This window comes from Protopterus annectens, chromosome 14.part0, assembly GCF_019279795.1.
Source record: "Protopterus annectens isolate FY-2018-M chromosome 14.part0, PAN1.0, whole genome shotgun sequence".
NCBI lineage: Eukaryota > Metazoa > Chordata > Ceratodontiformes > Protopteridae > Protopterus > Protopterus annectens.
Window position 1 is genome coordinate 1,134,965,675 of NC_056748.1, and position 17,419 is coordinate 1,134,983,093.

Consider the following 17,419-nt stretch of genomic DNA (forward strand, 5'->3'; position numbering starts at 1 on the left):
GGGGCGGGATGTGGATGTCTAGGGTTATTAGCTTGTGGTCGGATCTGACCAACGAGGAATTGACCTCTGGTGTGGAAGACCAGTTGCCCATGTTGGTAACGACCAGGTCTAGGATATTGCTGCCCTTGGTAGGGGTGAGGGTAAGTTGATCCAAGACATTGGAATTTATGAATTCCAGAAAACGATGAGCAAAAGAGTTGGTACATGAGTAGCTTTCCCAATTAATGGTGGGGTAGTTAAAATCACCCATTATTAAGGTATTGGGTTCAACCCTGATATTTTGTAGTGTATCAAGAAATGAGGATTGGAAGGGGTTGGATTCTGAAGGTATTCTAGAAGCTGCTACTTGTTCCTCTGTACATACTTTTACAAAATGATGAGTGATATCAAGTTTCAATAAAATCTTTATTTCAAAATATCCACCAGCAAAGCAAAGGTAGCTGCACATTTATACTGAGATAAAAATAATAAAGCCGCACACTATCAATAAATACTGAACATCTGTATATAAAAATTAATTTTAAAAGAATTGACAAACCGAAAACTAGTACTGCACAGAACAACCTACAGTACTTCTGTACCAAGTAGCTGTTTTAAGGTAATTTACTTCAAGTTGTTGATGAACTAATTAGAACTAAAAGTAAACAACCAAAGAATAGCAGTTGAAAGCACTACTCTCAATACAATTCTCTGGAAACTTTTAAACTTGTACGTCTTTTGTGACAACTCCTTTCTCACAAATAATTTCTTTTCCAGAATCCATCGCAGAGATTAAGTGGATGCCTGCTCTACTCATATCCACTGTTTGAACACTTTCTTCTGATAGGTGAACATGGCTATCAATCCAGATACACATTAAACACTCTCTTCTGATAGGTGAACATGACTGGCAATCCAGATACACATTGGACTTCCAGAAAAAACAGCTAGAACGAAAATGTGTGCTCCCAGTGCCTTTAAAAAGATGGAGTGCATACAAATTAAAATAAATAGTACAAAACCCAAAACCCTTGAAAGGACACCATGAAAGCACAAAAATAAAGTAAGGATAATAAATAAATGATGTACAAAGTAGAAATCTGTAGAGCTATCAAAAAGGAGATGCAGCAAGCTATTGCTTCTTTGCTTGAGTTTACCTGTAAAATAGACTAATTTTAACACAATATGGATAATGTTCAGTATTTCTGACAGTAGACTGAGATTTCGAAGCATGATGTGAAAAATCAAGGACATTTATATCTCTAACTTAAATGGATAACTATAGTTAAAGAACAAAAATGCTTATAGACTTTAAGTAAAATCAGTATGTTGTTGGATAAACTTGAAAGCTTAGAAAATTAATGCAGGAGAAACAACATCACAGTTCTTTTCAATCCCTGAAGAAATTAAAAGGGGAAATATGATGACTTGTTAAACTGTTGTGGTTCTTAGTCTTGTATTTACAAGAGGGATCTGTTGATTGGAATAGAAAACGTCCACATATTGTTGGTATCTAAACCATCCTCTAATTCCAAAGTTCCCACAGTTCTCTGGTAGTTAAAATTTTATCCTTTTAGATTAAGACTTTGTCTCAAACTACTTGGGGACCACCCCATCCCCTCAAAGTCAACCAAATTGGTGGTAGTTTTGATTTATGTTTTGATTTTGTAGCGCTTAATGAAAACAGTAGGGGAAGTTGCCTTATGCCTTGGTCAGATTTCCCCTAGTCAGCATGAATATCACCTTGCTTCTCCCCTGAAAATGTCACCAGTCTAATGGGACGGACTAAGTGAAAAAATCAGTTAAAATTCTGGCTTGGAGGATGGAAGAACTGGCTTTTTATTAAAATGTTGAAGCAAGGAAATACCAAAACAAATCTCCACCCCGCTCAACTGAAACTTTTTAACCTCTGGATTATTTAACACATTTGAAAAATCCTTTTTCAAGAGCAGTTATCCATGTCCTAAAGTAGAATCCATGAACTTTGCTAGTACTTCGCTTAAAATGAAGAATGTTTTTTTACAAGTGCATTGTGCAATGCACCTTCTTACTGAAGCTATGTCATATGGTGTTGGCATAACTAGTACTAGTGACTGTCCATGAATGAAGTCCTGCAGTGCATCTTCTTACTGAAGCTATGTCATATGGTGTTGGCATAACTAGTACTAGTGACTGTCCATGAATGAAGTCCTGCAGTGCATCTTCTTACTGAAGCTATGTCATATGGTGTTGGCATAACTAGTACTAGTGACTGTCCATGAATGAAGTGATGCAGTGCACCTTCATACTGAAGCTATGTCATATGGTGTTGCCATAACTAGTACTAGTGATTGTCCATGAATGAAGTCATGCAGTGCGCTTTCTTACTGAAGCTGTCATATGGTGTTGGTATAACTTGTGCCAGTGACTGCCCATGAATGAAGTCATGCAGTGCACCTTCCTACTGAAGCTGTGTCATATGGTGCTGGTATAACTGGTGTGCTAGTGCCTGTCCATGAATGAAGTCCTGCAGTGCATCTTCTTACTGAAGCTATGTCATATGGTGTTGGCATAACTAGTACTAGTGACTGTCCATGAATGAAGTCCTGCAGTGCATCTTCTTACTGAAGCTATGTCATATGGTGTTGGCATAACTAGTACTAGTGACTGTCCATGAATGAAGTGATGCAGTGCACCTTCATACTGAAGCTATGTCATATGGTGTTGGTATAACTTGTGCTAGTGACTGTCCATGAATGAAGTCATGCAGTGCACCTTCCTACTGAAGCTGTGTCATATGGTGCTGGTATAACTGGTGTGCTAGTGCCTGTCCATGAATGAAGTCATGCAGTGCACCTTCTTACTGAAGGTATGTCATATGGTGTTGGTTTAACTAGTACTAGTGACTGTCCATGAATGAAGTCGTGCAGTGCACCTTCTTACTGAAGCTGTCATATGGTGTTGGTTAACTAGTACTAGTGACTGTATGAATGAAGTCGTGCAGTGCACCTTCTTACTGAAGCTGTCATATGCTGTTGGTATAACTAGTGCCAGTGATATTCTGTGACTGAAGTCGTGCAGTGCACCTTCCTATGTTCTGCTCTGTTGTACACTTAAAAAATTTGTTTTGGAAGGGAGTACTCCTTTCATGTGTGGCTTATTGTACATATTGTCATTGGATTAACCTACTTCTATATTGAAGGCTGTTGACTGTTCTTTGGTACTGAGGAATTTCTGAGTTTATATAGTAGCTGTTACATCCTTGTTTTATCAAAAGTTTGTTCCTTTTCATTTTAGTTATTTGTGCCTTTACATTCAGCATATCATGTTCAGTGAGGAGACTAGTCCCTTAGCGCTGCATCTTAGTGGAGCTCCGGAGTTGAATTTATTGTTATTGCCTACTTATTTAAATTAAAATATTCTGGTGTTAGCTTGGAAAGCTAGGCAAGTGCTTGTTACTAATATTTGAGAATGGTGTTTTGTTTTTTTAGCATGGCTTACTTTGTAATCTGGTACAGTGAAATAATTTAACTATGTGACCAAAGTTCTGTAATGGTTGGTAAACGTGTGTCGGGCCGCTTTGGCACTTTTGAGCCATTGCTGTTTCCGCATTCCTGTAGTTCCTGCCTCCCTGGAAGATTTTACCGCATGATTTGTTCAAGACAACTTACAAATTTTAATTGTCCTGTAACAAGGATATAACAGGTAAATTAATACTGTTTTGAGAAGCTCCTCCACACTGGCTGCATCTAATCGTCTTGCACTCAGTTTGTTTCAGGGCTGTGTACTCACTTCAGAAAGGTGATCGACTTTGCAGTTACTCATGAAAGTGTATGAGATTTATTGCTTTCAGACTGTGTTTGCCTAATTCATGAGAGTCACACTGGGTAATGCACCGTCTTAGCTCTGAATACAGTAGCACAGAAAGTGTTATGCAAAGAGGTTAATTCGACTTTAATCTTAAAACATAGAGGAATCTGGAGTCCTTGTTCACCACAGTTTCTAAAATTTTAAATCCCAACAGCTGCACACTACAGTGGCCTGTCTCAAGTAAACTACCGTTGTGTGCACATATGTGTTGTTATGGGATTTGTCTTTTCCATCTGTGTGGGTTATGGAATCAGTTGGATCCAACCTCTACATCTTTTTCAGGTTCTTGGATCCGGGGCTCAGGTTTCTGCCTTCCCCATAATTCCCTCTTGTTCTTAATATTTCCAATCTCATGTGCCACCTGTATGGTCAAGATGTGATATGCGAGGGCTTGGTGCTCATTTCAGGTAAGTGATTGTACTACTTTCAGATTTTGAATATTTCTCAAGAATGACTATTCTTGTATTCTGCTCTTAGTACCTTGTTATATTTTCTAGATACCTTTGTGCTTTTTTAAAGTTTGTTAACTTTTGTGGGAGACTTCATCACACCCTTTCTCCCCTAGCTAAAAAAACTTAAAAAAAATCTATTTTTTATCTTTATCTAGTAATTATATATCTTCCTTATGAAGTTGTGTGCTGCTACAGAGTAGAATTAGCGTTTTGCTGTATTTTTCTTTAGTAAGGTGAAGATGCTTTGTGTTTTGTCTTCTAGGATGGGCCAACAAGATATCTGATTGTGGGCACAAAATTTTCCCTCAAAATCAGCACAATCTGTGCATTTACTGTTTGGCGGCAGACCACCTCAACATAGAGTGCAAGTCATGCACTTCCTTGGAGCCAGAAAACCTGATAAAATTCTTGTATCCCCTAGAATTGGGACACATTGGAGTAAGAGTCCCCCCAGTAGATGCCATGGTGGTAGCAGCAGCCATTAATAAGGAGCTTTTCAAGGACAGTACCTCTGTCCATCTCCCTAACAGGGAGTCTAGGGCATTAGACATATTTGGATAGTGAACTTAAGCTTCGACATTTGCGGTTCATGAGCTGAAATACCTGACTCACATGACTCTCGTTTGAAAGAATCTGACAAGGGAACTTTCCAAAAAAAATTAGCACTTTATTCATCTGCTTTTACTGTATTAGTGTTTCTTCCTACTTTATTACTAGGGGCGTTGACTACAACTCTGAACTGAGATATACAACACTACACATCTTTTTATGCGCATTTAAAGTGTTTTTATTTATTGTATCTGCTTTATTTTCTGGGGGGTACATATATATGTGGCTGGCAGGTTGTTCGGAATTTTTTTGAAAGGAATTTTAAAGGACTGAAGGGAGTTTATTGAACTGATTAGATAAAGATAAGGAGTTCCAGGTCTTAACATGGTATGAAGACAGACCGTGCCCGGATTGAAGTGATTAGATAAAGATAAGGAGTTCCAGGTCTTAACACGGTATGAGTACAGACCATTCCCGGATTGAAGTGATTAGATAAAGATAAGGAGTTCCAGGTCTTAACATGGTATGAGTACAGACCGTGCCCGGATTGAAGTGATTAGATAAAGATAAGGAGTTCCAGGTCTTAACATGGTATGAGTACAGACCGTGCCCGGATTGAAGTGATTAGATAAAGATAAGGAGTTCCAGGTCTTAACATGGTATGAGTACAGACCGTGCCCGGATTGAAGTGATTAGATAAAGATAAGGAGTTCCAGGTCTTAACACGGTATGAGTACAGACCGTGCCCGGATTGAAGTGATTAGATAAAGATAAGGAGTTCCAGGTCTTAACATGGTATGAATACAGACCATGCCCGGATTGAAGTGATTAGATAAAGATAAGAAGTTCCAGGTCTTAACACGGTATGAGTACAGACCGTGCCCGGATTGAAGTGATTAGATAAAGATAAGGAGTTCCAGGTCTTAACACGGTATGAGTACAGACCGTGCCCGGATTGAAGTGATTAGATAAGGATAAGGAGTTCCAGGTCTTAACACGATATGAGTACAGACCGTGCCCGGATTGAAGTGATTAGATAAAGATAAGGAGTTCCAGGTCTTAACATGGTATGAGTACAGACCGTGCCCGGCACATTTGAGGGGTGATTTGGTCATTGGATCGTAATGACTGATTGGGAGCATAGCTCTGTGAAATGGTATTTAGTGATGATGATAAGCTATGTATATGTTAATTGGTTTGGTAGTTCTAACCACTTTAAGCTATTTAGTGCTATACAGTGGTGAGTTCTGAAAGAGGTGTTTGCTGCAAATGTAACCACTTATACTGTTGTTCAAGTATGTTGGTAAGGATAGGAGCGACAAAGTAGTGAGGGGAGAAGGTAAGTAGTGGCAAATGTAGTTTTAAATGCATTGGTGAGAGAGTATTTGACTCTAAAACATCCCTAGTTTTTAGTGAATCTTTTTGCAGTTTTTTATATTCAGGTTGAATTTAAGATAATCATCCACTGTTATCAGTAATAATTTGCTATGAGAAGTGACTTCAGTGGTTGTATTAGAGTATTTTTATTTTTTCCTTGAGAGGAAGGATTTAGAGGAAAAAAGTAGTTGTTTTTTTTGGGGGGGGGATGTTGAGCATGAGTTGTGAGTTAAAAACGTTTTCAGTGGCCGTTAAAGCTTCTTAAATAGTTATTGGAGATGTGCCAGGTTGTCGGTTGTGCAAATCAGTGTGGAGTCATTTGCATTTCGTATCAAGGAGGCCTGATGTGTGGATGTGTGAAAGGCGTTAGAATATTAGAGGAGGAGACCAAGGATAGAGCCTTGTGGTACACCAGTGTTGACTGGAAGGTACGGGGAGAGGCTGGAGTCCCATTTTACTGACTGATACCTACTGGACAATTACATTTTGAACTATAGAAAGATGGGTTGAGATAGGGCTATTTGAGGGCCTTTGAATTAGTTGGCAATGACAAACTGTGTCAAAGGCTTTAGACAAATTTATTAATAAGGAGTAGAATAGCTCGCCATTAACTCTAACTTTATTGACAGTACCTATAAAAATTATAAGTATGGTGTTAGTACTATGGGAGAGACTGAAGCTGTGTTAGTACTGTGGGAGAGACCGAAGCTGTGTTAGTACTGTGGGAGAGACCGAAGCTGTGGTAGTACTGTGGGAGAGACCGAAGCTGTGGTAGTACTGTGGGAGATACCGAAGCTGTGCTAGTACTGTGGGAGAGACCGAAGCTGTGTTGTCCGGGGGATAAGAGTCTTTTCTGCAGGAATTAGTTTAGAAATTGTTTTTGTCTTGGAGCAGAGGACTACAATTATTATATGTCTAAGGTTCGGGATGTCTGTTGAGTTCCCTCCTTTGTGTAGAGGGATTTGTGCAATTTTTTTTCTCCAGAGAGAGGGAATATGTGATTCCTGAATTGACCTATTTATGAGGATATAGACAGGTTAAGCAAAGCTATTAGCTGTTTAATGTTTATAGCTGGTACTGAAAAATTAACAAGAAGGCACAAAATGGAACAGGTTTTCTTTCATTTACTGAATGCAGAAACTAGGAAGCTAAAGAGACTACTTAACTGGCATTTGCAGTATAATCCATTGGTCAAGAGAAAGCTTAGTGGGCTTCCCACCCTCAGATGAATTATTCGAGAGAGCAGTCCATTTAAAGCTGGTACATGGTGTTTAACGAGGAGAGGCCAAAGTAGAACTGATTTTCTTTAGTTTACTGAATGCAGACACCAGGTAGCTAGAGAGACTAAGTAACTGACATGTACAGTGTAATCTGTTGGTCGAGAAAGGACAGTGGCCAACTTAGTAACTGGGACTAGTCAATGGGAAGGGAGATGACAGAGCTACTTTCCTGCAAAGAACAGGCATGTATGTGTCTAGTTAGTTACTACACAGCAAGGCTCTTCATGTTAAACTTGCTTACTTTGCACAATGACAATATTCTCAGTGAAAACTTTACCAGTGGTGAGCCTTGTGGCAGACCTCCTGTAGTTTTTGGTCAGTGATGGATGTAGTGACCATATGCTCTGTACTGTAAAGGAAGATGGTGACTGTGTATGAAGTTTAAGTGGTCAGGTCACTGCAGAGGGTCTGCTTGAATATTGACTCATTAAAAACGGTACGTCTGCATGTTTTATTTGTAGCAACAGGTTATGCACTCAGTTTGCCGTAATCCATGTAGGTTGTCTTTGGTGCATTAACTACTGTGGACAGTATGTCTCAACAGGATGATGCAACTGTGATCCTCAGTAGTGGAACTAAATGCTGTAGGTGTAAAGGAATGCCACCATGTACCAAATCTGAGGTTTAGATATATCCAAATGTGTTCCCCTTATGTGATTTAGAGTAGTCTGTATCTCACATTACAAGGGAGTATGGGAGATGGAAGGCAAAAAGTACTTTGAAGGTATAAAATTGCTCTGAAGTTGCTGTCTTTTGACTGACTTTCAGCTTATATGTTTTGGGACACCAAAGGGATCATATTGCACACTTAGGAGGAATAATTACACCTCAGTGGTATGTGACTTGCCACCATCGTACAAATGCCTGCCTTAATATACTTAATGCACTCTGTTTAGCAGTTATGTGTTCAATGTGTGGACTGCTATTTTTTTACTTTGCTGTCTTGCGTAGCTCTCATAAGGAAGGCTGCAAAGTGTATTCATTCCTGTTGTAATATATGCTCTATAATAAATTGTAAATTGTTAATGCATTATGTTTTAAATTAGTAATACAATCCTGATTAGTATACATTAACTCTCCCCCTCCCCTTCTTAGGAAGAGACTATAATGAAAATTAAAGGAAAAATGACAAACATCACTTTAACCACAGACAAGGACACGCTGCAGGGTAAAGAGCCTTCTGACGCACTGGCTGGAAACAGGAAACGTTGTGGTGAATGCACTCAGGATTTGGCAGAGCAACCACCTTTAAAGAAAGGTACTGTTTCTGATTGTACAGAAAATGGAAATGCCAAAGAAAAGCAGGTGTATAAACCTGAATACATTCAGACTGTTAATTTACAGCGCAAATTAATCCAGGCAAAGAGAAGAAAGTCTCATGTGAGAACAGACTTCAAAGGAAAGCAGCCGGTTCTTTTTACCAAAAGCAGATAGATGATAGTTAGTTGTTTTTAGAGCCTTGTATATTTTGTAAATAAAATGTTTTATTTTTGTTTGAATGTGTGTTCTGCATGTTGTATTTTACTGTGAATATGTTATTGATATTTCTTCTCCCAAAATTAAATCACAAATGTTCTTGTGTTTTCTAATGAGCAGTTCCACTAGTCAAGTCAACCAAACATTGCAAGGCAAAATGACTCATCTGCAGAATTTTAATAAACATGAATGACATCCTTTTCCATAAGTGTTTGCATGAGTTTTTGTCAGGCGTACATGGCTGTCCTCACACATTGAGACAGGCTTGCAGGTGAATTGGCATATTTCTGAGCGTGTGTGTGTCTGTCGTGGCTGTGATGTTAGTACAGGCTCTGGCTTCCACACAAGCCTGAATAGAATAACTGTCATCCATAAGCAGGCATGTATGTGTTTCAGTAGTATTTAACTCTTGAAACCACATTCTCACTTTCCTGCTGCTTGACAATACTACAAAGGGGGCAGTCATACAGTGTGCTAATCTTCTACTCTCTGTTTCATCACAGGAATACTGCAGTCATACTTCATATATTAGGATTTCTACTGCTTATAGATGGAAGTTCCAAACAGAATCCCAAAGCAGGACAGCCCTCCTCTTTCCTGGAACCAGGATGCCTACCTTCACCCACAGCATCATCTGACTTGTGGTTGTAGAAGGGAGTATAACCTGCACCATCTCTATTCTTTTTACACTTGAATAGTCAAGTTGTCAATAAGGCAGTGATGCCACTGGCTGAACAGGTAGAGTGGTCACCTTTGGTTATGGAAGATCAGGCAGGTCTGAGTTCTTTTCCCACACCAGGTACTTGGATTAATTTCCCAGTACTGACACTGCAGTGCGGCACCAGGAGGTGCTCCACTCCCGGGTGAGCTGATCTCTGGATGAGATGTTAAACCGTGGTCCCATTTGCCTGAGTTGGTGGTAGCTCAGGTGGATGTAAAAGGTTCTATGGCACAAAAAAAAAAGTATAGGGAAGGTTCTTTGGTGCTATGGCCAGATTTTCCCTAGTTAATATGAATGTAACCTTGGGTGGTCTCTGAAAATAGTACAGTAGCCTAGTAAGGACTAACCAGATCAACAAATTAAAAAAAAAAAAAAATTGGTCACTGAATTCTGTACTGCTTGTTGGCCATTTCTACTCTTCGTTCCAGGCTTAGAATTCTGTAGACTAAGTAATTGGCAATTGACGTTCATGTTTGTATTTTACTAAATTGGTGCTCCTTAGATTTTTTTTGTTTGTTTTTATGTTGCATGTCATCCAGAGAATGTCACCAGTGAATATGCTTGCGATAGCCAGGTTCTTCCTAAAAATCTGCATTCTTAGTGACTTCTTTCGGGCAATTTCATAATATTTTAAGCTGCAAACATTGTTAGATGTTTTATGTTAGACTCTGCTTTGGAGGGTTTTTAAACGTGAAAGGCATTTTAGAGCACAGACCAGCGTATTGTAAGAAAGAGTATGTTAAAAGAATAATGGAGGAAAAAACGTTGAGTTCTAAAGGTACGGACAGGGTGTGAAAGGCTTTAGTGATCCCAGTGAGGTCCAAGGGTACTCAACTCTGCTTGAATCCTGCCAAGCTGTGTTGTGGCTTTCTGGGATTGGAGTCCAATGCAAAGTCATTCTCCCCCCAGTGAATGTTGGTTTGACTATCCTGTTGTGAAGCTACATAGGCGCTGTTGACCTCATATCCTCCTTTTCCCATCTCATGGCTGTGTTCAACCACTGGGGCTGCCATTACTGGAGCACACCACAGAATGACCCTTTGCCATGTCAGAGCTATCTTTTTCAGATGGAAGAAGCCTTTTGGCTATGCCAACTTTGGTGTTTTGCAAACAGGGAGTAAAGACAGGTGGGAGATCCTTCATGCTTTAGCCAGCTGGTTTCTATGAGTTGGTGATGGTCTTACCCTCGTCAACATGCTAGCTTATGAGCATTTGTGTGTGGGTATCCAAAGGAGCATATAAAGGGGAGCGCTTCCGTCTTGCACGATGACATACATCTTTCAAATCCTCATTTGTACTTTTGCCCAGCATTTGCAGATCTGCTGTATTCCTGGTCTCATCAGAAACGGACAACAGTGAAACTCCCCAGGACATTTACCCTTTTCCCTTCCCATTATGACTGTGAAGCAGGCTTTAGTTTTATAGTTAGGTCTTCATACTTCTATGCCCTAAAATTGTCCCATTGAGATTCCAAAGTTTTATCGACTGCCACTTGGGATACCATTCTCAGGCATCTAAGGCTGCATTTCCAGATCCTTTCTGCAGTGCGTCCAGTTTGACTGGATTTTTAATTTCAGTCTGACATGTCTTTGGCTACAGTTTTTGTTTCCCTCAGCTTTTCTCTCTCTCTCTTCTCCATCTGCAGCTAATGGGAAGTCGGGCCTAATGTCCTTCATCCCAGCAACCAATATTCTGATTCAAGCTCCTGTTTTTTTTTTTTTTTCTTTGTGTCTTGCTGAAGAGTGCCTGGCAAAACATCAAACAGTGATTCCAACCCTGGTCCAGAGCCTTATCCCTGCACCTTTAGACACTACCTTTCAAAAAGAACAGGATCTTCTCCAGAAGTATATTCATACTCTGATCTGGAGGAAGGGGCTTTTCTTTAGACAGAAATGAAGTTTCAGAAGTACACAACTTTACATCAGTCCTCCATATGACGCTGAACAAGTTTGCTGTACCACATAAATATCAAACTCTTGCTTGGAGTTTCTGGCAGACCTGTATGTGATGCAGACATTACACTGCTAATGACCAACAAGACTGTTATCCCCTTTTTTTTACCACAGTTTTAGCTTCTCTTTCCCATATTACTGTGTAGAATAGAAACTTGCATTCCCCCCTCATGTCGTTAGCCTGTCAATGATGGTCTATAGCCAAGCTTTCTTAAAGAATGCAACACCTTTATAACCACCACACTGAAACCTGCCCTTGATTTATCCTTGCCCTTTGCTTCTTTTCCTGACATCTGGAAGATATATCTGATTATTCCAGTACCAATGTCGTCCTCTGTGCTCTGTGTTGAACGTCTGACCAACCACAATTCTTCCAGTACTAAGCAAATGGCTTAGACAAAATTATAGCCATTTATAGGTTCATAGGTTCGTACTAGGCTATCTGTCCTAGGGCATTTATAAGCCTAGCCCCAGAGTGTGTTTGGCTTTCTCCGTCCATTTTAAATGAATTTTGCTATGCCCTTTTTCGAGGTTAGTATGCTGTGCCTCTGTCTAACAGTGACACAGAAGTGATACCCACGGTAAACCTATGATCTCCTATCCACTCATCAAGATTCCTCTTGAAGAGAGTCAATGAGGGACTCTGCCTAACCTGGACTGGGATTTTATTCCAGAGTGAAGGGACCCTCTGGGTTATGAATCTGTCCCTCCAGCATGTCCTATTTATTTTAGTGCTGAGGTTCAAGTCTCTCGAGCGCGTAGCTTGATGGGATTTGGATTTTCTGAGGTGCAGCATGTCCATTAATTCCGGGTTGGACATGGCTTTATAAGTCAGGCACAGATCGCCTCTGAGCAGGCGGTATGCCACTGAGTAGAGCTGGAGTTTCTTTAACCGGGCAGCATATGGCATCTTTTTGAGCCCATTGATCCTCTTGGTGAGGTACTTTTGGGGTCTTTACAGTTGCTGCAGGTGTCTGGTAAGGTACATCCCAAAAGGGGCATTGTACTCGATTATGGGCCTGATGAGGGATGAGTAAAGAGGCACAATGACCTCCCCTGATCTAGATGTGAATCCCTTCATGATTATGTGGGCTATATAAAATGTTTTTCTAACCACTTTGGCCACGTGGTTTTCAAATGAGAGATTGCTATCAACTTGGGTCCCCAGGTCCCTAATTACTACTTCTGTACTTAATGGATTACCACCTATGTGGTAATTTGTGGGCACTTTGTTTTTGCCAAAGGGGATGACTATACATTTTTTGGCGTTTAGCTGGAGGCCATGGCTCTGGCACCAGTTGTCTGTTTCTATGAGGCCCTTTTGTAGGATGCTTGTGTCGGCTGGAGAGTCTGTTATGGCGCCCAGTTTGCAGTCATCTGCGAACTTGGTCAGCCACAGTCCTTCCGTGTTGGCCTGTACCTCCGAGAAATATATACCGAACAAGAGAGGTCCCAGGACTGAGCCTTGTGGGACGCCACTTGTAACTGGTTTGGAGTCTGACATGGCTCCAGCAATTCTAACCATGTGGGTTCTGTCCTTGAGCCAGTTTGCAACCCATCTAGTGACATAGGGGTTTATATTTAAGCTGGTGAGCTTATCTATAATGCCCGAGTGGGGTATTGTATCAAAGGCTTTTGCGAGGTCCAGGTAGGCTGTGTGGACCACCTTCCCCTCGTCAATGGCCTTGGTGACTGTTTCAAAGAAATCAACCAGGTTTAAGAGGCAGGATCTGCCCTTAACAAAGCCGAACTGGGTAGAATCCAGTGTCTGTAGGTCCCCAATATCTTTATTTATGAGGTCCGTGATGATCCTTTCCATAGCTTTGCAGACCAAGCTAGTCAGGCTTATGGGGCGATAGTTTCCAGGATCCATTGAGGCACCACCTTTGTGGAGAGGGACCACTGTTGCTGTACACCACTCTTTGGGTACATATCCTGTAGTAAGGCTGAGATTGAACAGTAGATCTATGTTTGGGTATAGCTCTTCTTGGAGTTCATGTAGGACGCAGCCCGGGACACTGTCTGGTCCCATTGATGTTGTGTTTTTTTGCTTTGGAGAGGGCGGCTCTTACCTGAGCATCTGAGATGTCAGGGGGGCAGCACTCTGCTGGGATATATATTTGCCCTGTTGGTGGGGGGGGGGGGGGTTGCACTGAACCTGTCAGCTAGGATGTTGGCAATGTCTGTGGGTTTGGTGTATTTTTTCTCATTTTGGACTCATTCTGAGCATATCTGGGAATTCCCACCCAGGTTCCTAACATAACTAAAGAAAGCCTTGTGATTATCCTTAGTGTCCTGTGCAATTTTTTCTCTTGAAACTGGCCTTAGACGATTTTATGAGTGCCCATAGTTTTTTGCTAATACTGATCAGAGATGTCTTCCCTTTTTGGGATTTTGCTCTATCATGTAGTAGCTTCTTCCTTCTATTGTATAGTTTGTTTATGGCTGGGGTCCACCAGACAGGAAGCCTGCCTTTGGAGGATTGGGTCTTAGTTTTATTTGGGATTGCATGATCCATGCATTCCTGAAGTTGTTCATAGAATGCATTTATAAAGGATTCTGCTGTCTGGGCCGTATTTGCCACAGGCCTGGGGGCTTTGAAGGATTCCACCTCGGTTTTGAGGAGTGTGAAATTTGCTTTAGAGAAGTTTTTCACTGTGGTTTTCCGGGCAGCGGGTGAGGTCGGGATGTGAATATCCAGTGAGGATTAGTTTATGGTCTGATCTTACCAGTGAGGGATACACTTCTGGTCTGGAGCATAGAGCCCCCATGTTGGTGATGATCAGGTCCAGTATGTTTTCCCCTCTTGTGGGAGTGGTAACAAGTTGTTCCATAGCATTTGAGTTTATAAATTCTAGGAACCTTTGGGCTAGGGTGTTGGAGCTAGAGTAATGCTCCCAGTCTATGTTTGGGTAGTTGAAGTCGCCCAATATAATGGTGTTTGGAGAGACCTTCATATTTTCCAGTGTTCTCAGGAAGGCCGAGTGGGGTTCCTGGGTTTGGGAGGGTGGTCTGTAGCAGGCTATAAACTGGAAGGCAGTTTTACCCACTGTTAGTTGCACATGGATAGTCTCTGATGCTTCGTGCTGTGCCACCAACCTTGAGATGTGTGGGTATCTTTGACAAATATTGATACTCTCCCTCCTTTTGTGGTTCGGTCCAAGTTTTGGGGCCGAAAAGCTTGGTATGAGGTATAACCTGGTAGTGCTGGGGTGCTCTCGGGAACCTTGAACCAGCTTTCTGTTACTGCACAGATATCGATGTTCTCCATGCTAAGGAGAGTTTTGAGTGTGTGCATCTTGAGGTTTAGACTTCTGGCATTGAGTAGCATTACTCTTAGTTTCTTATCCCTTGTGATACCTATGGAGGTGGGTTTGTCTTTTGAGCCTTGCCTAAAAAATGCACTATGGGGGGTGGGGTGGGGTGGCAAGAGCCTTTCCCAATATCCGAAAGCCCAGGGGTGACAGGTGCAAGCCGTCCCTAGCGAAGCATTGTGGCTTGTCGAGCATGTCATCCCAGGCTGACAGGCATTGAATCCCCTTTGAATGACACCAATACTTAAGGCAATTGTTGAAATTGATCATCTTGTCTTCATATTGTGGCATCATTCTTGGTGAGGGTAAGATGCTACTCAAGGTCAGGGTCATACCAGCCTTGGCTACATGCTCAGAGAGCTCCTCTGTCTCTTTTCATGTAGTCCAGGGAGGTACGTCTGAGGTCATTCACACCAGCATGGACAATGACCGAGTCATATTTGTACTTGCCTTGGAGTGACCTGAGTGCTTGTGTTTTGTGGCGGATCCTAGCGCCAGACAGGCAGCTCACCGTGACCTTCTCCTTGTTCAGCCTGGTGAGCGGGACATCAGTGTGCCTGACGATAGTCACCTATTACAAGTGTATCAGGTGTGTTGTTTAGCCTTAAGGGCTATGACTGTTTGGCACACTGGCTTTGTGAGCTGTGTGTTGCACGTGTTTTGTTTTGGGGTAGCGGTTGCTTGGGTGTCTGCTTTGGAGGTCTCTGCTGCTTAGGCAGATTTTTATTTAGAGCCTCCGAGTATGTTTTTGTGTGTTTGTGTTTCGTTTGCTTTCGTGGTAGGTCTATGTGAGACTGGAATTGTAGTGAGTGTGGTTTCCTTCTCCTCCCGACTGGTTACGCCAGTACTGAGCTGAGAGAGCTTAGCCTCTAGTTTGGCTATATGGTTGCATCTCTCTCGTGTTGGAATTTGTTGGGTGGAAGAGAGGGTTGTTTGTGTACATGAGGCAGTTGTAACATTGCCTCAAGATTCCCAAATTCAACAGCTGGACCGGAGAGGAGATTGACAACTGACCTTTGGACATGCTAGAATAGTATTGGGAATTCTTTTATAATTGAAAAAAAGGGCCAGTGGGGAACAAGGTACTCAAGGGGAGTTTGTGAGGGTGTAGTGCTTTTAATTTTTTAGTGCTGACTTATATAATTGCTTTAGTGAGCAAGTGCCAGGCTTTAGAGTCGGAATAGGGTGTTTATTATGAGAACTAGATCAGTTCTAAGGGAAAAAGTGAATATCTGACTGCATACAGTCTTTAACTTGTATACCATCCTTGCTAAAGCAAAATGCTGCCTTAGGCAAGGTTATTGCAAGTCATCAACTTTGTTATTACTTTTAACATTTTATTTCCATTGCTGAGTAATATATGCACCCAGCTATTTGTGTCCTAAGTGCTTAGAGCGACAAAGTTGTAAAATACCAGGCATTGCAAGCAGAAACTAGAGCAATGAGGGACAAAGATGACAGACCGTTCTATAAGTAGTAGGAGCTGCAGGACTTTTTAGGAACGCTCCTGCTTTACTTAAATAGGTTATCAATAGATATGGACTGTAGAGAGGCAATTCTGGGTATTTATTTATTTGACATTTGTTTACCGGGAAAGTCCAACTGGATGGGTGCCCATTTTCAGTGGAGGCATAGGGAGAAAAGCTCCAGAGACAGCATATTGCATTAGTTTATTACAGAGCAACAATGAACATTTTCACAAAAACGAATATACTATAATAGGTTCATAGGTTGATACTAGGCTATCTGCCATAGGGCACTTATAAGCCTAGCCAGAGTGTTTGGCTTTTGCCACCCTTTTAGATTAGTTGACTGTTCCTCTGTATAGTAGGTCACAGAAGGTAGCTATATTAATGTTAGTTTACTGTACCTCTGTCTAGCTAGGACACAGAGAAGATCCCAGGGGTAAACTTACGGTCTCCCATCCACTCAAGATTTCTCTTGAATAAGGTCAGTGAGGGGCTCTGCCTAACATGGATTGGGATTTTGTTCCAGAGTGAGGGGAGCCTCTGGGATATGAATCTGTCCCTCCAGCATGTCCTATTTATTTCTGTGCTGAGATTCAAGTCCCTGGAGCGTGTAGCTCTAAGGGATTTGGATTTCTTGAGGTGGAGCATGTCCATTAATTCTGGGTTGGACATGGCTTTATATGTCAGACACAGATCGCCTCTGAGTAGGCAGTACGCAACTGAGTAGAGTTGGAGTTTCTTTAGCCGAAGTGCATAGGGCATCTGTTTGAGTCCCTTGATCCTCTTAGTGAGGTACTTTTGGAGTCTTTCCAGTTGCTGAAGGTGTCGGGTAAGGTACATCCCAAATGGGGCATTGTATTCAATTATGGGCCTGATAAGTGATGAGTAGAGGGGCACAATGACCTCTCTTGATCTAAATGTGAACTCTTTTGTGATAAGGTGGGCTATATAGAAGGTCTTTCTAACTACTTTGGCAATGTGATTGTCACAGGAGAGATTAC

General features: G+C 41.5%; 1 protein-coding gene across 5 annotated transcripts in view; it reads left to right on the forward strand.

Moving 5' to 3' along the window:
- Positions 1–17,419, forward strand: part of KIF20B (kinesin family member 20B) — a 1,912,547-nt gene that overhangs the window by 913,735 nt on the left and 981,393 nt on the right. For all 5 annotated transcript variants that reach the window (XM_044056921.1, XM_044056924.1, XM_044056926.1 and 2 more), the window contains exon 19: positions 8,582–8,744. In XM_044056921.1, coding sequence (XP_043912856.1) covers positions 8,582–8,744 — 163 coding nt within the window. The remainder of the gene's footprint in view (positions 1–8,581; positions 8,745–17,419) is intronic.